The 23,035-nt window shown below is 47.0% G+C and overlaps 2 protein-coding genes and 1 pseudogene across 2 annotated transcripts in view; 1 reads left to right on the top strand and 2 right to left on the bottom strand.

Annotated features, from left to right (window-relative positions):
- Window positions 1–21,047, bottom strand: part of ALDH5A1 (aldehyde dehydrogenase 5 family member A1) — a 39,416-nt gene extending 18,369 nt beyond the window's left edge. The window contains exons 1-6 of the mRNA XM_012753645.3: window positions 20,706–21,047; window positions 14,658–14,741; window positions 13,813–13,983; window positions 12,269–12,385; window positions 5,063–5,206; window positions 1,593–1,736 (exon numbers count right to left, since the gene is read on the bottom strand). Of these exons, the coding sequence (XP_012609099.2) occupies window positions 1,593–1,736; window positions 5,063–5,206; window positions 12,269–12,385; window positions 13,813–13,983; window positions 14,658–14,741; window positions 20,706–21,047 (1,002 nt within the window). The remainder of the gene's footprint in view (window positions 1–1,592; window positions 1,737–5,062; window positions 5,207–12,268; window positions 12,386–13,812; window positions 13,984–14,657; window positions 14,742–20,705) is intronic.
- On the bottom strand, window positions 17,792–17,903 carry LOC142876733 (uncharacterized; annotated as a pseudogene).
- GPLD1 (glycosylphosphatidylinositol specific phospholipase D1) overlaps window positions 20,972–23,035 on the top strand; it is a 57,319-nt gene continuing 55,255 nt past the window's right edge. Inside the window, exon 1 of the mRNA XM_020280126.2 lies at window positions 20,972–21,079. The gene's annotated coding sequence lies outside the window, so the exon portion shown is untranslated. The remainder of the gene's footprint in view (window positions 21,080–23,035) is intronic.

Genomic DNA, 23,035 nt, shown 5'->3' with positions numbered 1-23,035 from the left:
TTTCACAATATAACTTTTCAGGAGTATTTGCTCTGTTTCTGGAAGGCACTTAAAATTGCATATTGATGGTAATTTTAAGACAAAGCACTTAAGACTAAGGATCCTGCCAGCAGCTTGGATAGAAACTGGGAGAAAGGGCCATTGGTTCAGAGTCCCAGCGCCTCAGCAGTCGGTACTGTGGCCCAGGGATGTCTGACCTCAGCCACTTAGTCTTTCTAGACTTTCATTTCCTCATCTGCAAAACGCGAGGTTTGTATCAGATAACTTTGAAGGTCTCCGCCAGAGTATCTAATATTATGGGATTTCTTACGAATGTGTGAACTCAGGCCTCTGTTCTCCCAGGACAGCGTGGACACTCCTTGGGCACATGCTGTATGGGCCTGCTCTGTGTTGTGGCCCCTCTGATGCCCCCTCCATCTCGGGGAGCCAGGCCCCGGTAGGTCTTAGGAAGTGGCAGAGTTTTGAGTTTTTCCAGACACTCTCCTCAACATTTTCCTACCTTCTTTCCCTTAAGACTGTGGGCCTCAGAGACCCTACCTGTTCATAGCTGTTTTCCTTCTGGAAATTCTATCAGTTGAGAATATCCCAGTGAGGGAAAACTATGAAAATAATCAGATTCAAAAGGGTAGGGGAAAGAAGAGATGAGAGAACTATCTGAATGAAACACATATTGCTGTTTAGGAAAAACTCTTTAAAGAAAGCCAGGGGCTATATGTTACTTCTTTGTGGACCCTCCTTGCCTTATATAGCTTGGCAAAAAATAAAGCACTCCTTAAATATTTGCTAAAAGAGTCAATGAATAAAGAGTGAAAAATGGAAGGAACCCCCTTGAGGTTTCCTTCCAGGAGATGAAGAAGCAGTGGAGGTGGTAGGATCTTTTAACTAACTAACTAACTAACTAACTAACTAACTAACTAACTAACTAACTAACTCACTCACTCACTCACTCACTCACTCACTCACTCACTCACTCACTCACTCACACACACACCCGACAAACTCTACAGCTGTGGTCCCCAACTTCCAGGCCGTAGACTGGTACAGTTCCTGGCCTGTTAGGAACCGGGCCGCACAGCAGGTGATTGGCTGGCGAGCCAGTGACACTTCATCTGTATTTACAGCCGCTGCCCATCACTCGCATCACTGCCTGAGCTCCGCCTCCTGTCCAATCAGCAGCGGCATTAGATTCTCACAGGATCACAAACCCTACTGTAAACTGTGCATGCGAGGGATCTGTTGTACTCTCCTCATGAGATTCTAATGCCTGAGGATCTGAGGTGGAGCTGAGGTGGTGATGCCAGCGCTGGGGAGCGGCCGGAAATACAGACTATCATTAGCAGAGAGGTTTGACTGCACAGAGACCATAATAAATCAATTTCTTGCAGACTCATATCAAAACCCTAACAGTGAGTGGCAAGGGGCAATGTAATAATAATAGAAATACAGTGCACAATAAATGCATTGTGCTTGAATCATCCTGAAACCATGCTCCCCTACCCCCCCACCCCCCCACCATCCATAGAAAAATGGTCTCCCATGAAACCAGTTCCTGGTGCCAAAAAGGTTGGGGACTGCTGCTCTATAGGACTCACCTGCCCAGAGTTCCTAAATTTAGACGCCAGGGCCCCTGCTACAGCCTGGTCCACGTTGGCACTGTCAAACACTATGAATGGAGCGTGACCGCCCAGCTCCAGGGAGACCTTTTTCACAGAGTTTGCTGCATAGTGCAACAGGATCTGAAAGCAGAGGAGAGAGTGCTATGAGCACCGAAATCAACTACCAGGACTATTAAGCCTTTGTTTTAAAAAATTATCCAATAGTGAAAGAAGCAAGGTACACAGTAGTAGTGTGTATGTATCCATGGGATGATTCTTTGCCTAAGAAAAGGGAGAAACAAGAATGTTTATTTATTTATTTCAGAATATTATGGAGGTACAAATGTTTTGATTACATGGATTGCTTTTGTCATGCTTGAGTCCCATCACCCAAATAGTGTTCATAGTACCTACTAGGTAGGTTTTATCCCCTTCCCTCCTCCCTCCTGGTTAATTTTCCCTGAGTTTTACTCCCTTCTGTGCGAATGTGTGCTCATCAGTTAGTTCTAATTTAACAGTGAGTACATGTGGTGTTTGTTTTTCCATTCTTGAGATACTATTTAAACGCTATTGCAGGATAGTAGGTCTTTGTCCAGTTATAGCTACAGGAAAGATGGAACCATTTGAGACAGTTCAAATGAAACAGGCAGTGTTCACAAGCCCAAGGTGGCTGTACAAATGCTTCCCTAAGTGATGTACACCCCGAGGTTGTGGGTTTTGTGATAGGACCCTTGGTCAAAATCTCGAATGGCTGGAAAGCTGGGCCTGTGCCAGTACTTCTCTAAGTGCCTAGATGTTCATATTCTAACAATCAAAATGGTGGCAACAATTTTCTCACTGAAATGTCACCCCTCAAAAAAACAGTCCAAGTTTTAAGATTAAACATATTTCTTTCTTGGACTCAACATAGCGATTTTATTTTTGAATTTTAAAGAAATGCCATCTGCCAGGCCACTGACTTTTCCTGAATTTGCTCCAGTATAAAAAAGATTCTCACTGTTGGGTCACTCCATTTCACTTCCACCCGGCCTTGTCCCTGGTGTCTGTCTCTCCACGTGCACTAGCCTGTGTCCTCTGACAGGGTCTTCTCCCCACTCAGGCTCCGCTTCCCTGTGATGGCCTGCCATGGCTCCCGGAGTGCTGTGTGAACTCCTGGCACCTCTTCATGAATATTTTCAGCTTCACCTCTCACTGCTGACCTCCTCAGGCCCACAGCCTCCAAAGACAGAATGTGATTAACCCAGCGCACCTTTCCATGCCAGGCCACTTGTGCTAGGTCACCAGCCAGCTTACAAACTGTTTCCCTCAAGTCAAGGACCACCCATGGTTCAGTTCTCTGTGCAGAAAGAGCCAAGGTGTCAGCCAGGTGTGGTGGCTCACGCCTGTAATCCTAGCACTCTGGGAGGCTGAGGTGGGAAGATTGCTCGAGGTCAGGAGTTCGAGACCAGCCTGAGCAAGAGTGAGACCCCATCTCTACTAAAAATAGAAAGAAATTATCTGGACAACTAAAAATACATAGAAAAAATTAGCTGGGCATGGTGGCGCATGCCTGTAGTCTCAGCTACTCGGGAAGCTGAGGCAGTAGGATCGCTTGAGCCCAGGAGTTTGAGGTTGCTGTGATCTAAGCTGATGCCATGGCACTTAAGCCTGGGGGGTGGGAGGGCAACAGAGCAAGACGCTGTCTCCAAAAAAAAAAAAAAAGAAAGAAAAGAAAAGAAAGAGCCAAGGTGTCATGTGTTATAAACACGCTGCTGTCTCCACAGCAGGGCCCTAGAAAGGGGGGAGGGCAGGGCAGGCATCTCTAGAAGAGGCTCAAGGTGTGGGCCGCAGTTTTTTTTTTTTTTTTTTTGAGACAGAGTCTCGCTTTGTTGCCCAAGCTAGAGTAAGTGCTGTGGCATCAGCCTAGCTCACAGCAACCTCAAACTCCTGGGCTCAAGCAATCCTGCTGCCTCAGCCTCCCGAGTAGCTGGGACTACAGGCATGTGCCACCATGCCTGGCTAATTTTTTCTATCTATATATTAGTTGGTCAAGTAATTTCTTTCTATTTATAGTAGAGACGGGGACTCACTCTGGCTCAGGCTGGTTTTGAACTCCTGACCTCCAGCATTCCGCCTGCCTGGGCCTCCCAGAGTGCTAGAATTACAGGTGTGAGCCACGGCTCCCAGCCTTGGGCCGCAGTTTTGAGGCAAGATTCTGTGCCCCTGGAGCAGGAGTTCAGGCACCAATCTCTGTGAAGACTAGCTCAGAAGAGGCCCCTGCAATATGGATTAGTAATTCTTTTAGCTATACTTGTCACTCTTCCCTTGAAGCCACTGTGGTCAATCACTGTCCAGAGTAAAGAGGAGCAAAACTAGATTTGGCAGGAACATGGTAGACATTTTCCTGGAAGCCTGTCATATGATGACAATTTGCTGGGAAAACCAAGGAAAAGCAATGAATGCTGCCATTTGCCCAGTATCCTGGGAATTTCTCTGGCTTGCAAATGTTCTACAACCGTTTCTCCCAGGCCACTCTCTTTTTCTCTGCTTCAGAGTAACATCTGTATCCCTCTTACATTTGCATGGTAAGATCCATTAATCAGGAGCGTAGCAGTTCATGGATTAACAGATTCCTATTTCTGATGTGAGTGAATGGCAGGATTCCAAAGTGCTACTCCCTGAGTGTGAGTTTATGGCACGACAAAAGTAATTATGGTTGGGAGGTATTGAAACTGCTTTCTTCCTTCCTCTTCCCATAGTTTCCAAAAGTGACCACAGGTTCGCAGAACCTTTCAAATTAGATTATTTTTGTCTGCTGTGTGTTTATGTACGTGTCCAGCATGAGTATAGATACATATATGTATATATTAATATAAACTAGCAGGAAGACATATATTACCTGGAAAGAGACACCATGAACAAAAACTTTTGTTCTATTGTGACGTTTTTCTCTTTTGGACATTTAAAAGGATAAATAAAAATCTACTCACAGGTATACATATGAAGTTTTGAGGAAAGACCTTTTGAACATTCAAGGAAAAAAAAAAGACAAGATACCTTTCCATTTCTGTAAATACCTTTATACTAAATGCAATTTTTGTGCAATTCTAAGGCATCCATTTCAACATCAATTGTGTGTTTCTGGAATCTCTAATTCTAGATTATGAAAAAATATGAATTCAAGAATTGAAGAAATAAAATGGATAGCTTTTAACTACTTCACATACAACAAATAATGGGAAAATAATGAGAACCATGCTGCCTTAATTCATTTGGTACTGTCAAATGGGAATGTACGTCATGTTACATAAGAAACATTCAAAAATATCTCCAGAAAATGATTAGACATTACTTTATTTGACAAAGCTTTTAACACTCTGCTGCAATCTTTCTAAAAATGGTGACTAGGATGAAATAGTCTTTTTATACTCTATAAAGAGAAAGTATTAGAATGGAATTTTTTTTCCTTTGAGACTTAAGTCACATACCTTTCCTGTAGCTGTTGAGCCAGTAAAGGAAATTTTGGGCACCAGAGGATCAGTACAAAGTGCTTCTCCTACTTCCTTGGTCTTCTTTCGAGAGCAGGGAATAACATTGTATACACCTGGAGGAATTCCGGCCTGGTTTGCAAGCTATAAAGAGAAATAGCAAATTATCAAACTGAAAAAACCCCATAAATAAATAAATGTTCAACAGCAAAAGTAATGGAAAAAAAGTTAAGCTGACCTTGGGTACCGAATAAGAATATATATGGAACTGAAATAAGATTCTTTTTTTTTTTTTTCGAGACATAGTCTCACTTTGTTGCCCAGGCTAGAGTGCCATGGTGTCAGCCTAACTCACAGCAACCTCAATCTCTTGGGCTCAAGTGATCCTTCTGCCTCAGCCTCCTGAGTAGCTGGGACTACAGGCATGCGCCACCATGCCTGGCTAATTTTTTCTATATATTTTTAGTTGGCCAATTAATTTCTTCCTATTTTTAGTAGAGACGAGGTCTCACTCTTGCTCAGAGCTGGTTTCAAACTCCTTGAGCCATCCTCCTGCCTCAGCCTCCCAGAGTGCTAGGATTACAGGCGTAAGCCACCATGCCCGGCCTGAAACAAGATTCTTATTAGTACTAAAGTGACGTTAATATTAATGTATTGTTAAACATCATTAAAATTTCTTAGAGTATGAGTTACAATGCCACCTTCTGTTCAAACAAACAACTTTCTTTCCCAAGAAAAATCAGATATTCCAAAAAAACAGTTGTCTGATTCACCTGTAGGACCAAGGATGGCAGCACAGAAAGGGGCATTTAGTGAGCACCTACTAGGTGCAGCACAGTGGGGCAAAGCTTTTCCATAGGTTATTTCCCACAGCAGTGATGAGGAGCAGGACGACCAGGAGGGAAGGGTCTAGCCAAGGCCACACGCTAGGGAGTTACAGAACCGTATGCTCGCCCTCAGCTGCCCGACCTGGAAACCCGTGCTCTTTCTGTGGCGATTCTGTTTGGATAAGATGTATCTCTAAATTATTTTAATTTCTGTGTTCCATTAATAATAAGCTTATTACATACATCAGGCTGGATATTCTGGGACAATGGTGGTAGCGGCAGAGTTTTGGAATCTCTCTAAATCTCCTCCTAAAACCAGCAATTAGATAGCACAACCAAAACATCTGAGACATTTACAAGGCTAGATGACAAGGTATCTCCACAAACCACAGATTACAAGACGTGGGCGTCATATCAGCACCTGTGTGAGAGGAGGCAGAGGCAGCAGCAGGCTGCATGATGCACCTGATAACATGGAGGTCCGGGCGGCCCACAGGTGTTCAGCTGAGAGCAGCGACCTCGAGTGGGAGGGCCTTGCCCGGCCCAGTGGGAGGTGAGCACGAGGGACACTGCGACAAGGACTGAAGGGCGTGGAGGGTCCACCCCTGGGAACAGTGTGATGCAAGAGGAGAAGGCCCAGATAAAAGTGGGGAAGGGAACGAAGCCAGGGAATCTCGGGAAGCAAGTTGCCTTATCTTTGAACACAACACAGGAGAGAACAAAAGGTACTCCGTGAAGGTAGAGAAGCTATTTCCAACCAGGCCTTCTTCTAAAAGTTCAGGGAAACTAATTTCACATAAAAAATAAACAAAACTCTCAGAAAAGCACTGAGGTCAAATCCCAGACAAAGTTGTTAAAAGAAAAAAAAGAGAGAGAATAAGGAGTAGAATAACATTCTCATAGACAACAAAAGCATACTAGAAAGACATGCCCACAAAACAGACCCAAACTGTAACTTAACTATTTCAGAACAAGGTAAAAGATGATGAGAAAAGTACACCGATACAAAAGAACAACATGAATCAGAGCTAAAAAAACTTTGGACAAAAGGAAAAAATCATTTCAGAAATGAAGAACAAACTAGAAGGAACACACACAAGAATGAATAAACACAACACATAAAATCTTAACAAAAATAGAAGGTGAAAAGGAAAATAATTTTAAACATTAGGGAAAAGGATATAAGAGAATGTGACAAAAAATATTCAACTTATGGATAACAGGAACTTCTGAAGAAGTAAACCAAATCAAGGATGAAAAACAAATCCTGAAAACTTAATAGAGATCCAAAAAGTTCTGAAATTACATATTGAAAGAGCACGCTGTATAATTAGAGCATGGACCTAGAACAATCATAAGGGACACATTGTAGTGATATTACTGGTCTTTAAAGATAAAGGGGGAAAAATCCCACCCACTTTTGTGTATCTAGGCAAAAAAAATCTCCAACCCTCCCCCCAAACAAAACCCTTGACTTAGAAAGGCAAGAAACTTACATTATCATCAGACTTTTCAACACTTTATATCATTGGAAAATGGAGAATATATTTAAGATAATCAAGTAAAGAAAATGTGAGCAGGCCAGGTGTGGTGGCTCACGCCTGTAATCCTAGCACTCTGGGAGGCCGAGGCAGGCTGATTGCTCAAGGTCAGGAGTTCGAAACCAGACTGAGTGAGACCCCGTCTCTACTAAAAGTAGAAAGAAATTAATTGACCAACTAAAATTATATATACAAAAAATGAGCCGGGCATGGTGGCGCATGCCTGTAGTCCCAGCTACTCGGGAGGCTGAGGCAGTAGAATCGCTTGAGCCCAGGAGTTTGAGGTTGCTGTGAGCTAGGCTGACTCCATGGCACTCACTCTAGCTTGGGCAACAAAATGAGACAAGGGAAGGGAAGGGAAGGGAAGGGAAGGGAAGGGAAGGGAAGGGAAGGGAAGGGAAGGGAAGGGAAGGGAAGGGAAGGGAAGGGAAGGGAAGGGAAGGGAAGGGAAGGGAAGGGAAGGGAAGGGAAGGGAAGGGAAGGGAAGGGAAGGGAAGGGAAGGGAAGGGAAGGGAAGGGAAGGGAAGGGAAGGGAAGGGAAGGGAAGGGAAGGGAAGGGAAGGGAAGGGAAGGGAAGGGAAGGGAAGGGAAGGGAAGGGAAGGGAAGGGAAGGGAAGGGAAGGGAAGGGAAGGGAAGGGAAGGGAAGGGAAGGGAAGGGAAGGGAAGGGAAGGGAAGGGAAGGGAAGGGAAGGGAAGGGAAGGGAAGGGAAGGGAAGGGAAGGGAAGGGAAGGGAAGGGAAGGGAAGGGAAGGGAAGGGAAGGGAAGGGAAGGGAAGGGAAGGGAAGGGAAGGGAAGGGAAGGGAAGGGAAGGGAAGGGAAGGGAAGGGAAGGGAAGGGAAGGGAAGGGAAGGGAAGGGAAGGGAAGGGAAGGGAAGGGAAGGGAAGGGAAGGGAAGGGAAGGGAAGGGAAGGGAAGGGAAGGGAAGGGAAGGGAAGGGAAGGGAAGGGAAGGGAAGGGAAGGGAAGGGAAGGGAAGGGAAGGGAAGGGAAGGGAAGGGAAGGGAAGGGAAGGGAAGGGAAGGGAAGGGAAGGGAAGGGAAGGGAAGGGAAGGGAAGGGAAGGGAAGGGAAGGGAAGGGAAGGGAAGGGAAGGGAAGGGAAGGGAAGGGAAGGGAAGGGAAGGGAAGGGAAGGGAAGGGAAGGGAAGGGAAGGGAAGGGAAGGGAAGGGAAGGGAAGGGAAGGGAAGGGAAGGGAAGGGAAGGGAAGGGAAGGGAAGGGAAGGGAAGGGAAGGGAAGGGAAGGGAAGGGAAGGGAAGGGAAGGGAAGGGAAGGGAAGGGAAGGGAAGGGAAGGGAAGGGAAGGGAAGGGAAGGGAAGGGAAGGGAAGGGAAGGGAAGGGAAGGGAAGGGAAGGGAAGGGAAGGGAAGGGAAGGGAAGGGAAGGGAAGGGAAGGGAAGGGAAGGGAAGGGAAGGGAAGGGAAGGGAAGGGAAGGGAAGGGAAGGGAAGGGAAGGGAAGGGAAGGGAAGGGAAGGGAAGGGAAGGGAAGGGAAGGGAAGGGAAGGGAAGGGAAGGGAAGGGAAGGGAAGGGAAGGGAAGGGAAGGGAAGGGAAGGGAAGGGAAGGGAAGGGAAGGGAAGGGAAGGGAAGGGAAGGGAAGGGAAGGGAAGGGAAGGGAAGGGAAGGGAAGGGAAGGGAAGGGAAGGGAAGGGAAGGGAAGGGAAGGGAAGGGAAGGGAAGGGAAGGGAAGGGAAGGGAAGGGAAGGGAAGGGAAGGGAAGGGAAGGGAAGGGAAGGGAAGGGAAGGGAAGGGAAGGGAAGGGAAGGGAAGGGAAGGGAAGGGAAGGGAAGGGAAGGGAAGGGAAGGGAAGGGAAGGGAAGGGAAGGGAAGGGAAGGGAAGGGAAGGGAAGGGAAGGGAAGGGAAGGGAAGGGAAGGGAAGGGAAGGGAAGGGAAGGGAAGGGAAGGGAAGGGAAGGGAAGGGAAGGGAAGGGAAGGGAAGGGAAGGGAAGGGAAGGGAAGGGAAGGGAAGGGAAGGGAAGGGAAGGGAAGGGAAGGGAAGGGAAGGGAAGGGAAGGGAAGGGAAGGGAAGGGAAGGGAAGGGAAGGGAAGGGAAGGGAAGGGAAGGGAAGGGAAGGGAAGGGAAGGGAAGGGAAGGGAAGGGAAGGGAAGGGAAGGGAAGGGAAGGGAAGGGAAGGGAAGGGAAGGGAAGGGAAGGGAAGGGAAGGGAAGGGAAGGGAAGGGAAGGGAAGGGAAGGGAAGGGAAGGGAAGGGAAGGGAAGGGAAGGGAAGGGAAGGGAAGGGAAGGGAAGGGAAGGGAAGGGAAGGGAAGGGAAGGGAAGGGAAGGGAAGGGAAGGGAAGGGAAGGGAAGGGAAGGGAAGGGAAGGGAAGGGAAGGGAAGGGAAGGGAAGGGAAGGGAAGGGAAGGGAAGGGAAGGGAAGGGAAGGGAAGGGAAGGGAAGGGAAGGGAAGGGAAGGGAAGGGAAGGGAAGGGAAGGGAAGGGAAGGGAAGGGAAGGGAAGGGAAGGGAAGGGAAGGGAAGGGAAGGGAAGGGAAGGGAAGGGAAGGGAAGGGAAGGGAAGGGAAGGGAAGGGAAGGGAAGGGAAGGGAAGGGAAGGGAAGGGAAGGGAAGGGAAGGGAAGGGAAGGGAAGGGAAGGGAAGGGAAGGGAAGGGAAGGGAAGGGAAGGGAAGGGAAGGGAAGGGAAGGGAAGGGAAGGGAAGGGAAGGGAAGGGAAGGGAAGGGAAGGGAAGGGAAGGGAAGGGAAGGGAAGGGAAGGGAAGGGAAGGGAAGGGAAGGGAAGGGAAGGGAAGGGAAGGGAAGGGAAGGGAAGGGAAGGGAAGGGAAGGGAAGGGAAGGGAAGGGAAGGGAAGGGAAGGGAAGGGAAGGGAAGGGAAGGGAAGGGAAGGGAAGGGAAGGGAAGGGAAGGGAAGGGAAGGGAAGGGAAGGGAAGGGAAGGGAAGGGAAGGGAAGGGAAGGGAAGGGAAGGGAAGGGAAGGGAAGGGAAGGGAAGGAGAGCTAAGGATTTTATAACCAGCAATATTAATTTATGGTGCAGTGGGTCATGCCTATAATCCTAGAACTTTGGGAAATCAAGGTGGGAGGATAATTTGAGGCCAAGAGTTCAAGACCAGCCTGGGTAGCATAGTGAGACTCTGCCTCTGCAAAAAATAAAAAATAAAAATTAGCTGAGTGAGGTGGTGTGGGCCTGTAGTCCCAGCTACTCTGGAGGCTAAGGCAGGAGGATGGCTTGAGCCCAGGAGTTCAAAGCTGTAGTGGACTATGTCATATCACTGCACACCAGCCTGGGCTACAGGGGGAGACCCTGTCTCAAAGAAAAAAAAAGAAAAAGTTTTTTAAAAACCCTGATTTATAAGCATAATGGGCGCAAACTATCATCAACATTTAAGAACCAGAAGTATCTTCCCGCCTCAGCCTCCCAGGATTATAGGCGTGAGCCTCCGCACCCACCCTATTTTAAAATATGGGGAAACTGTCACAGCCAAGAGAGCCTTAAGGAGACAAGACAACTAAATTTAATGTAGTATCCTGGATGGGATCCTGAAACATAAAAAGGACATTAGGTAAAAACTAATAAAATCCCAAGAATGAATTTTTTAAAGTATGGACTTAGTAATTATATATCAATATTGGTTCATTAATTGTAACAAATGTACCCTATACTAATGTAAGATGCAAATAATAGGAGACATTGAGTGTGGTGTATGTGGGAAACCCCTGTACTGATTTCTGTAATTTTTCTGTAAATGTAAAACTATTCTAAAATAAAAAGTTTATTAGTAAAAATAAGAGAATGGAGAGAGAAAATACAGAAAAGTTAAACCATTTTTAGTAGACATATTGGTGATGATATTAAAATTAATATTCAGGAGCTGTGGTGTGTGTAATGAGTAACTATGGGATATTAATAATTCAGTCATTCCCTGAATGCTTGGAAACCAGGAAGAAAGGAGATGCGGGTATAATAGAAAGAGGTTAAGTAAAAACCCTGTAAGACTAAATTTGAATCCCAAGTGTCTATAGGAATTTATGCAGTATTTTACTGTGTGTGTGTGTGTGTGTGCATACTGTACATGCCCTAGCCCTGCCCACCGAAAAGGCCTAGAAACACTGGTAGGGTAGGGTAGGTGGGGTTAAGTGCTCTGGGAGAAACACAAAGCAGAGAGGGGGATCAGGAGCATTCGAGAGAGAGAGGCTGTGATTTTTAAATAAGGTGGCCGTGGAAGGCCTATCCGAGAAGGTGGCATTTGAGAGAAGACATGAACAAGCAAGTCATGGGAGTGTTTGGGGGAAGACAGAGGGAAAAGAATAAGCCCCAAGTCAAGGGTGAGGCTGGTGGGGCCCAGGAGCAGCATGGGGCCGGAGTGATGAGCGAAGAGGCTCTGGAGGGACGGGCCAGTCAGAGGGGCACTGGCGTTGGGGGTGACATCTCACAGGGCCTTGAGGGCCACTGCAGGGAGTCTGGCCTTTACTCTAAGTGATGTGAGAAGCCATCTGGGAGTTCCACACGGAAGAATGACAAGAGCTGATGGAATGCACATTGGACTGGGGTTGGGAGTGGTAAATAAGAGGTTTCCTACGTGTGAGAAACGCCCACATTCTAGTGCCTATGTGATGACAGTGCCTATTTGATGGATAGACACCATTTTTATGGTGGGCTAAAAAAATACATGGCCTACAAATATCAGAAAATCCCCTATCCATGTTTTTTTTCTGAAAAGAGCAACATCTGACTTAAAATAACATCTGATTAAAACACAACACCATGCAGCAGCAGACAGAGGCAAAGAAGGGGGCTCCAAAGCTGCTTCTTCCTGTCCCGGATAAAAACATCCATTTTTGGACTTTGTTGGCTCTGTACAAACGCAGGGAGAGACACTCACCTCGGCCAGGGCCAGCGCAGATAAGGGCGTGTCTTCCGCGGGTTTCACGACCACAGTGCAGCCAGCTGCCAGGGCGGCCCCCACCTTCCGGGTGATCATGGCGCTGGGGAAGTTCCACTGAGGGCAGAAGAGCGGAGGAAGCTTGTCAGAGGAAAGACTGCCTCAGTAGTCCAAAGGAAGGCAGGTTAGGAAGTCAGTCAACAAATTCCATTGCACCACTGACTGACAAACCTGTTCTCTGGCTGCACAGGTGCATTCTCCAAACACCTGACCCCAGCCAATTTGAGGGACGTGGGAGATAAAGGCTCATAAAGACAGGAAATATTTTCAGGATTTAACATTGTGTAAAATTATCTAGATTGGAGTCAGCCAACTTTTCTTGTGTGTGTGAAGAGCCATACAGTACATCTTTTAGGCTTTGGACGATATACGGCTCCTGTCGCTACTCAACTCTGTAGTTGTCTCGTGAAAACAGCCGCAGCCGGTATGTATGTGAATGGGCGTGGCTGTGTCCCAATAAAACTTTATTCATAAACACAGACAGTAGGCTGGATTTGGCTTGAGGCCCTTGGGAGAAAATATTAGCAATGGTGATTCTGAAAATGGCAGATAATTTGTTATGTCCCTCTATATATATATTTATGGATATCTATAGACATCTACACATGTAAAAAACAATATTTTATTTTGATAAACACATATGTAGTGCTTATTCTGGTATTGTTCCAAGCACTTTAAAATTATAATTAGTTAAATTCTTATCACAACCCAGTAATGTTGGTATTATCCTCATGAGCAGGTCTGGGAAAACTGAGGCAACACAGTTATGCCACTTGCCCAAGGTCACACAACTAGTATATGGTAAGCTTCAAGCCAAACCTAGTAAGTCCAGGCAGTAAGGGGGATTCTATCTATAATTATAGTGAGCAGGGAAAGAACAGAAGTCTTGAGATCAGCTGGCAGACGCTGGAGAGAAGTCAATATGGGACCTCATAGAAGGTAGGTTCTAGAAAGACTGGTCACCCACAGAGGAAGCTGGGCACCCACAGATGTGTTGCAGTCACATCCAGACAGATGCAATATCTCATTTCTTATCCTTTTAGCCTGCAGGATCTGGCCTAGAGCCCGCAGGTAGATACACACATGCTTTGTTGTTGATAACCATAAATGAAGCATTTTTTTCTAAACTATGGCACATTAAAAAATATGTCATATTTTAGGTCCTTTTAAAAATGATAAATGCCAAAAGATCTTTTCAGAGGTGCAATGTCAGGGAGAAGCCTTCATGCCAAGTCAGAAAAGCTGCCTGAGTCCTCCTGTGGGTCATCCCACTTTCCCAGGCATTAGCAAATATTCCTCCCACTTGCTGCCACCACACGTACCATATCACAGAGGACCAGGAAACACAGCTCTGAATCCAGCAGAGGAATCAGGAAACGGAGAACAGGTAATAAAGCTAGCAGGATGAGCACGCCGGCTCCCAGGGGAAGCATGAATCGTTTCCCAATCTCCTACCCTAGGATCTTGCTGATCCTGGCACGTACCGGGGTGATGATTGCAGCCACACCTATAGGCTGCTTGAGGACCAGGGCCCGCTTGTCCTTTGCCGAGGTATAGATAATGTCTCCATAAATGCGGCGCGCTTCCTCTGAAAACCACTCTAGGAAAAGGGCGGAATAGACAATTTCTGACTGTGCTTCCTTCAGAGGCTTTCCCTAAATTAAATCAGAAAAGAACCCATTTATTACCTTCTAATAATAAAAGAAGGACTCTGTGCTTCTAAATTCTTCAAGGCTACAAAAAGATTAGAAAAATCTCCCATTACAAAACCCACAGAGTTATTGGGAAATTTCTAACTTGGGTGTGATTTTCAGAAAGCAGAACTACTAACAATGATGGACATAAGCCTGGTTCTATCACCCTAAACCACAACAATCATTTGCATTCTCCATATGTTTAGGAGACACCTAGAACTGTATCTTCTAATTTTTTCCTCCTTCCAATAATATCTAAATATGGTAACCATGGTGTAAAATCATTTATCATACTTAGGGAGGAACTATTGGTGCCTTTTAAAATATATAAACATAAAAAATGAACCATAATAGTCACATAGAAAAAAATTGGAATGGTGAAATAGCAGTATTCACAAAGTTCCAAACAAAATCTAACTTTAGATATTAATAAGAATAAACCAGAACACGCACATTTTATTTTACCAAATGTGAGTGCCCTAGCACAATAATGATTTGGTATCTAATCGTTAAATGAGAAATCACATATTCTTTAGGTACAGACGGCACGGATGGGGAGTCAGAGGCCTTTCCGAGTTTAGTCTAAGAATTCCCAGACAAGTTCTCAGGGTAATGAGCCAGGACCCTGAACTTACATTTTCAGCTGTGATTATCTTGGCAAGGTCATCCTTATTTTGTATCATTAACTCATACCATTTCCGCAGTAATGAACTTCTTTCCTGAAAAAGAAGTAACGAGACAGAGAAGTAATGAAATGCCAAGTATAAGACAGACTGCTAAATAATCTTCAATTTCCTATGATAGCTATGTGGATTCATTGTTGGTGTGACGGTTAATTTTAGGTGTCAACTTGATTGGGCTAAGGGATGCCCAGATAGCAGGTAAAACATCATTGTGCACATCTGTGAGGGTGTTTCTAGAAGAGATGAGCATTAGAATCAGTAGACTGAATAAAGAAGATTTGCCCTCACCAATACAAGTGGGCATCATCCAGTATATTGAGGAGCTCGATAGAACAAAAAGACCAAGGAAGGGAGAACTGGCTCTCTGTGTGAGCGGAGACATCCATTTTCTCCTGTTCTCAGACATCAGACACCAGCACTCCTGGTTCTCAGGCCTTCAGAACCAACTGCAACTACAGCACTAGCTTTCTGGGCCTCTAGCTTGCACACTGCAGATTGCGGGACTTCTCAGCACCCACAGTCATGTGAGCCAGTCGCTTATAATGAGTCTCTTCCTACGTATCTATATATATCCTATTGGTTCTCTTCCTCTGGAGAACCCTGAGTAATGTGCTTGGGAAGACAAACGTCGATCCTTCTTTGACAGGTAGTAACAGAGATCCAACGTCAAGTTGCATCTAAAGGAGTGTATGAGTCATAAACATAAAAGAAAAAAGTTCTGTGCTATCACTTCAGCTATTATTGCTTATAGTAAATGAGAATAACTTTAATTTTACCATACAAAGGTATAGTTCCCTACAGGTTTTTTTACTGATTGATATTGATTGAGACAGAGTCTCACTCTGTTGCCTGGGCTAGAGTGCTGTGGCACAGGCCAGCTCACAGCAACCTCAAACTCCTGGGTTCAAGCGATCTTCCTGCCTCAGCCTCCTGAGTAGCTGGGACTACAGGCAGGTACTACCATGCCTGGCTAATTTTTTATATATATATTTTTTTAGTTGTCCAGCTAATTTCTTTCTATTTTTAGTAGAGACAGGGTCTCGCTCTTGCTCAGGCTGGTCTTGAACTCCTGGGCTCAAATAATCCACCTGCCTCGGCCTCCAAGAGTGCTAGGATCAAAGGTATGAGCCACCGTGCCCGGCCCCTATAGGTTTTATATTATTATTTTTAATTGTGATAAAAATACATATAACATTTATCATCTTAACCACTTTTAAGTGTGCTGTTCAGTGGCGTTAAATACATTCCCAGTGTTGTACAACCATCCCCACTGTCCACCCCCAGAATTTTTCCATCTTCTCAACCTGAAGCTCTGTACTAGGTAAATAACTCCCCACTGGCCCCTCCCCTCAGGCCCTGGCAACCACCATTCTTCTTTCTGTCTCTATGAATTTGATAACTCTAGGTACCTTGTATAAGTGAAATCATGCAGGATTTGCCCCTTTGTGACTGGCTCATTTCATTCAACGTAATGTCCTCAAGTATCATTCTCTATTTTATCAACTTGCTGGCAAGTTGGACTTGTCCCACCGATTGGGGTGGGAATTGAGGAGTATGTGAGGCCTAAGAAATAAATGGTTTTATACACTTAAGAAGAGGGCCCAGGTACAATAACGTGATTATACTTAATGGCACTGAACTGTATACTTACCAATGGTTAAAATGGTAAGTTTTATGTATATTTCCCCACAATTTAAAAAATTCCCAATGAGCAAAGAAGAGATAAAGGGATAAATTAGATTATTAAGCTTATGGAAGAAATGGTTTCTAAAAGTAAAAAAACTTTTAAAAAATGCATTTATACAAAACTGGATGAAAAAAAGAGAAGGTGGCTGAGAGAATCAGGCCAACTGGGCTGCACAGAGAGAGATGTGCCCAGGGCTTCAGCCTCCTGCATGTGAACAGATGTATCCAAAGCCACGAGGAATCTTTGGTTTATTCCTCCCTGCCTGAAGGACTGTCCACTGCAGTGAGTACACCTGGTTTGTCATTTGGATGTGCTAATCCATTCAGCAGGTCTACGATTTTAATTCTTTCCTTATAACACTCATGAGCGGAGAGCCTGAATGTGTGTAAGTATCGCTAGCTGTTTTTTTCTGGGCTATTTCCCTTCTCTATTCTGGACAGGCTAACAAGTTGCATTTTCTTGCCTCTCAAGGGTGTTGTTGAGGCCTCTAAATCTCAAACCCTGGAGAAGAGGCATCAACATCTCTTAAAACAATATTAATACAGTCATTACATTTTGTTTACCCTCACGCCCTGCAATATCAGTTAAGAATCTGGTGACTCCAGGCCTGTGGATTATTCTGGCAAATGATGACATACTAAAATCTAGGAGATCTGGCTCAGAGAAGTAAATTAAATACCTGTCAAAATGTCCTGCTGTGAATAATGCACCATGCTTAGTCTGAGAAAGAATGAGAGAAGGACATGAAACAGCAAGAGAACTACAAGAACAAAAAGTAGCTTCTGCTTGGTGGCAGAAAACACAATGTTCAGGCTGAACACATAAACCAGCAGAATCCATAAAATACCCTCAGTATGAAAAGCCCTCGGTACACAGAGTATGGGTGGAAACGTGTCAACCTAAAAATGGTATGTTGCGAGTCCTGATGCCCAGGACCTCAGACTGTGACCTTGTTTGGAGAAAGGGTCATTACAGAAGTAATCAAGTTAAAATGAGGTCGTTAGGGTGGGCGCAAATCCAATATGACTGTGTCATTATAAAAAGGAGAAAGCTGGACACAGGCACAGAAACCCGCATGGAAGAAAGACAATGTGAAGAAACACAAGGAGAAAGAGGCCACTTACAAGCCAAGGGGAGAGGACTAGAGCAGATCCTTCCCTCACGGCCCCCAGAAGGAACCAGCTCTGCCGACACTTTGATTTCAGACTTTTAACCTCCAGGCCTGAGACATAAACTTCTTTTGTTGAAGCCACTATCCTGTTCCAGCAGCTGGAGGAAACTAATACAGTCTGTGTAAGGGGCTGCGTGGAAGTGCCAGACTCAGACAGGGTTCCTGAGAGGCGGGACAGAGGACAGAGTCGCGTGGTGCTCAGATCTCAGGGCCTCCCTGTGACCAGCAGTGAAGTGGGGGATGGTGACCTGTGATCTCTCAGGCGGCAGTTTAACATGCATTGTTAAACTGATAAGAACAGATACTACACTTGATCTTAGCCAAAAGGCCAAGAGGCAATACACCAATCAAATGTCTACTTCACGGGGACACTGAAAGGACGACGTTAAACACATGTGAGGCACCAAGAGCAACTCTTAGCTGTGGTGGGTACAATAATAGCCCCCCAAATATGTCCACCTCCTAAGCCCCCGAACCTGTTAGTTACATGACATGTTAGTTACATGATAAAAGGGACGCTGCAGATGTGATTAAGTTAAGGATCTTGAGGTAGGGAGGCTATTCTGGATTATTTGGGTGGGCCCAATGCATTCATAAGGGGGATTATAAGAGAGGGGCAGAAGGCGAGGTTGAGAGCGAGAGAAGGCGAGGTTGGAATGATATGGGGCCACGGGCCAGGGAATGTGGGCAGCTGTAGAAGCTGGAAATGGCAAGGAAACAGACCGTCCCTACAGCCTCCAGAAGGAACCTAACCATGCCAACCGATTTTGGACTGCTGACCTCCAGAACTGAAAGAGAAGAAATTTGTATTGTTTTAAGTTGCTAGGTTAATGGTAATACGTCACAATGGCCATAGGAAACAAATGCATTCACGTATGAGGCAGTCAACAAATATTAGTTCCCTTCCTCCCATGTGCTCTAGGAGTTTACAAGGTAGGAAAAAGGAGGTCATAAAACACATGAAAAGGAAGATATGAGGCAATGCAGAAAATGACGAGGTGCATGGAACAGGCCTGGGGGCTTGGAAGCGGGAGAATAATAGAAGGGTGTGGTTAGACAGGCTCAAAGGCAGATGTTACACAAGAGGTAAACCTTCAAGAATGGGTGGGACTTGAAGGGGCCTAGAAAAGGGAGGGGAAATCAGACCAGGGGAAAATGACAGCAAAGGCCTGGAGGCAGGAGGGGGATGAATCGCAGAGCTGCCTTGCAAACTGTCACTGCATTTGCGCCCCACCATCTCCTAGCTGCAGTGGCAGGCCCTCAGGGAAGCTGATGCTACCACTCCCTTAGTATAATAAGATGTTCCAGGACCCAAGAACCCCTCCTTTCAATAACAAAGTTTCCCTTAAAGACTGGAGCCCTTGTGAGATGGAAGCTGACATCACTGTAACATTCAAGGGACACAGACATTAGCACCGTGGTGTGAGCAGAACAGAGGGTGACACTGCCAGCATCAGCAAAAGGCCCCAAATCAGCCCTGCGGTCGCCAAACCACCACTGACCCCTGCACTGTAACACCATTGTAAGGCAGCCTTGATCCTGTGGGTCCTAGAGGAACCAGGGATCAGGCCTTGAACATGCCAGGTCATTCCATGGCTGTAAGCATACCTGCGGTACACATGGCTTTTTTGTCCTTACACAAAAGATGAGGACACAGACACACAGAGGGAGGACCATGTGAAGACACAGGGAGAAGACGGTCATCTGCAAGCCAACCCTGACAACATCTTGACCTTGGACTTCCAGCCTGCAGAACTGTGGGATGATAAATTTCTGTTGTCTAAGCCTTCCAGTCTGTGTACTCGTAAAGGCAGCCCAAGCACATGACTACACGTGACCACACACTGTACGCTGCATCGTGCCCCTTCCCTCTGGCCCGATTCTATTCTCCTGCTTCTTCTACCTTTTCGTGCTCATGGTACTCACCACCTCTAACATATTTATTTGCGTAGGTATTGTGTTCATTGTCTATAGTTTAGATCTCCCCTCTGCCTCATATGAGCTCCATAAAGGCAGAATATTTCTTTTGTCCACTGATGTATCCCATACACCTTCACCAGTGCATGGCATACAGCAGGTGCTCGGTAAACAGCTGATGGATGGGAGAATGTTAAGAATCTCTGGTACTTGTACAGATCATTGGATGCATATCTTCAGAGGGAGGGCTGAAGAGGGGGTCTACGGAGTAGGTACAGACAAATGAGCACCAGAGCGGGGAAGGTGACTGCGGTCAGCAGGTGCATTTCCCAGGGAGCCCTCCCCAACCCCAGCCCCAACCTTCCCCGGGAGAAGGTCGCGCGTAGGGAACGGAGCCGCTCAGGCGAGGTGCAGAAAGTATCTTCAAGGGTAGTGTAGACGATGACTTCACTGGGTTGGCTCCAGGTGTAATATAATAAATGAAGGAGGAAGCACATTTCTTAGTTTTCTTCTTACTCTAGTCTCCCTATTTAATGATCCCCACCCCTTACCTCCAATTCTCTAGTGTTCTTTATGTCAGTAAATAGCATTATTTATCCATTCAGGCTAAAAACCTGCAGAATAGTCCTGGATTTCTCTCTTCCCCTGCATAAGTTCTGAATCTTTCTACACTTCTCCGTTCCTGATCTCATGGCTAGATCAGGGCACTCACTACCCGCCTTCTTACAGACCACTGCAGTAGCGCCTCCTAGCTGGGCTCCGTGCAGCAGGGAAGGTATTTCACATACTCTGAAGGGCCACACGAGCTCTCTCACTGCCCTGACGTCCCACCCTCTACCCTACACACACACACACACACACACACACACACACACACACACACACACACACACACACAGAGCCAGGCTTGTTACCAATAACACTGAGCTCACTTGCATTACGTGCTTGTGTTCTGCCTCCCCTACTGGGCAGCACACTTCTTGAGGGCAGGGGACAGGGGCCGTGTCCGAGCCCTGGCGCCTGGCTCAGTGGTTGGCCAAAGCCTATGTTCCAAACTTATCTGTTGATCGGCTCCTTTCTTGTTGCTCCGACTTTCCGTTCTGTGTATCCCGGGGAATTGAGGAGAGGAAGGAGACGGCGGCTGGTTTCACTTATGGGCCAATACCCCTCTGCTCCCTGCGGGCCCCGGGTCAGCTCTCGACCCCTGCACGCCGCGCGCTCTCACCTTGGCCGGGACCGCCCTCCAGGTGCAGAAAGCCTCGTACGCGGCGCGCACGGCAGCGCGGGCCTCGGGCACCCCGCAGTCGGCCACCATGCCCAGCGCGGCGCCGCTGGCCGGGTCGTGCACCGGGAAGGTGGCGGCGGCCGGGAGCCAGCGGCCTCCCACGAAGCTGTCTGTGCGCAGCAGCGCCGCGGAGAGGCCCGCCGGGCCCCCGGCGTAGCAGCGGGGCTGAGCCGGGCTGGGCGCGGGCCCCGAGGCGCCGGCGCGGGGGCAGAGGAGGCGGCCAGGAGGAGGCGGCCGGAGGCGCGGGGCCCCGCAGCTCCGCAGCCTGAAGCAGATCGCCATGGCCCCGGCAGCGGCTGGAAGCAGGCAAGCGGGTGCGCGCGCGCGGGGGCGCGGGGGCGCGGGGAGCGGGAGGAGCGAGGAGGAAGCGGGGACGCGCGGGGCGGCGGACGGGCAGGCTGAAGGTTGCCGAGTCGCGGAGCTGCGCTCCCTCCCGCGCCCTGCGCGCGGTGCCGCCGCGCCGCTCTCCGCACCTCGCCCGAGCCCGCGTGGCCTCGTTCCCTGCGCGACCTTCTCCCGGGGAAGGTTGGGGCTGGGGTTGGGGAAGGCTCGCCGGGAAATGCACCTGCCGCCGCCTCACCTTCCTCCCGCTCTGGTGCTCATTTGTCTGTACCTACTCCGTAGACCCCCACAGCTGCGTCGGAACCGCTGCCTCCCCGATCACCCCCCCAAATCCCGCACCCCCTGCCACAGGCACTTGTGCTCCGTGCGCAGATGCACTGGCGCCTGCCCCAGATGCCGAGGCCGTGATCGTGTCCCTCGTCTCTGCAGCTTCTGCGCACATGGGATTTGGGGGATGCGGGGACGAGGCGCCGCTCCGCGTTCTGCTACCTGGGCGCTTTTCTGTGTGTGCCTAGGGGCGTCCTCGGCGTGCTCCTGATAAGTATCAGCGCTTTTGAACATAAACAGACTTGGATCCAAATTCAGAATCTGTTGCCTACAAGCTGTGTGACCTTCGACAAATTAGCCTCAGTCCTTTTACTTGTAAAATGCAACAATACCTATGCCACAGGCTTGTTGTGAGATAACGTGTAATGCTTACTACAGTTGCTGCCTTAAATTCAGTATATTGTTCAAAGTCATACTAGCTGCCCCAGTCAAGCCACTAGTAAGATTAAAGTTGCGCTGCCAACTAGTAAACGGAACAATTTGTCAAAATGAATTGATTGAATTAATGAAGGTAAAAAGATTGAGCATACTGTGGTCACCTTTAAACAGCACTCTTCGTCCATTCCAAAATTAGACTTGGGCTTAAAACTCCGGAAGCAGCAAGGAAGCTTAAACCTTAATGAGGATAAAAATAAAAATAGCATGCCTATAGTCGGAATTTTGGGGTTCAAATGAAGCCCAACCCTGTGCATTGATTTTAGATCACTGGTCTCGACATATCTCCCATTCTCAATTCCTACAGAGTTGAGTGTGTCTTGCTGGCTTTCGCGGAGCTTGTGAGCTCTGCACCTTTTTTCTGGGACGTTGGATTTTTTTGGACATTTGCAAAATGCTGAGGTAGTACTTTGAATTTTGACTTTGTCTTTTGCTGAGTCAGATCCACTCAGTTTTGAGCCCTTCACATGCGGCAGAAGTGGTGACAGCCGAGTTTAATCTTTTATGTGTGTGGATTCACTACTTCTGTATTTTACTGAAGGAACTGGGGAGTCCAAGGGAGTGCTGATGGGGAGGTGGGACGATGGGTATCCCGAGGAGGCTGGGGAGTAGGCGTGTTTACATCTGCTGCCTGCAGGGGGAGCTCTGCTGATGGCCTGGAGTGCAGTGGTATCAGCCTAGCTCACAGCAACCTTCAACTCCTGGGCTCAGGCGATTCTCCTGCCTCAGCCTCCCAGATAGCTGGGACAATCAGCTAATTTTTTAAAATTATTTTTTGTAGAGACAGGGTCTCGTTGTTACTCAGGCTGGTCTGGAATTCCTGGCCTCAAGCAATCCTTCCGCCTTGGCCTCCCAAAATGCTAGGATTACAGGCATAAGCCACCGTGCCTGGCCTGGTTATCTTTTTATTTATTTATTTATTTATTTATTTATTTATTTTTTTTAATCACCGCTGATGAGAAATCTTTTTAAAGTTCTATTTCAAACAGTGTCCTCTCCCCTGCCTAGCTGACTTACCCGTTAGGCCTAGCAACTACGAAGCCTGGAGCCCATACTACTTTCAGGAGCACACAAAAATGTTTCATTTCTTCTAAAATCAGAAAAAAGAAAATGAACTTTTAAAGGTAGAATATTAATATATTGATTTTATACCAATGCAGATGTAA

Source organism: Microcebus murinus, chromosome 15 (assembly GCF_040939455.1).
Source record: "Microcebus murinus isolate Inina chromosome 15, M.murinus_Inina_mat1.0, whole genome shotgun sequence".
Lineage (NCBI taxonomy): Eukaryota > Metazoa > Chordata > Mammalia > Primates > Cheirogaleidae > Microcebus > Microcebus murinus.
This window is presented reverse-complemented; position numbering and strand designations above follow the sequence as displayed.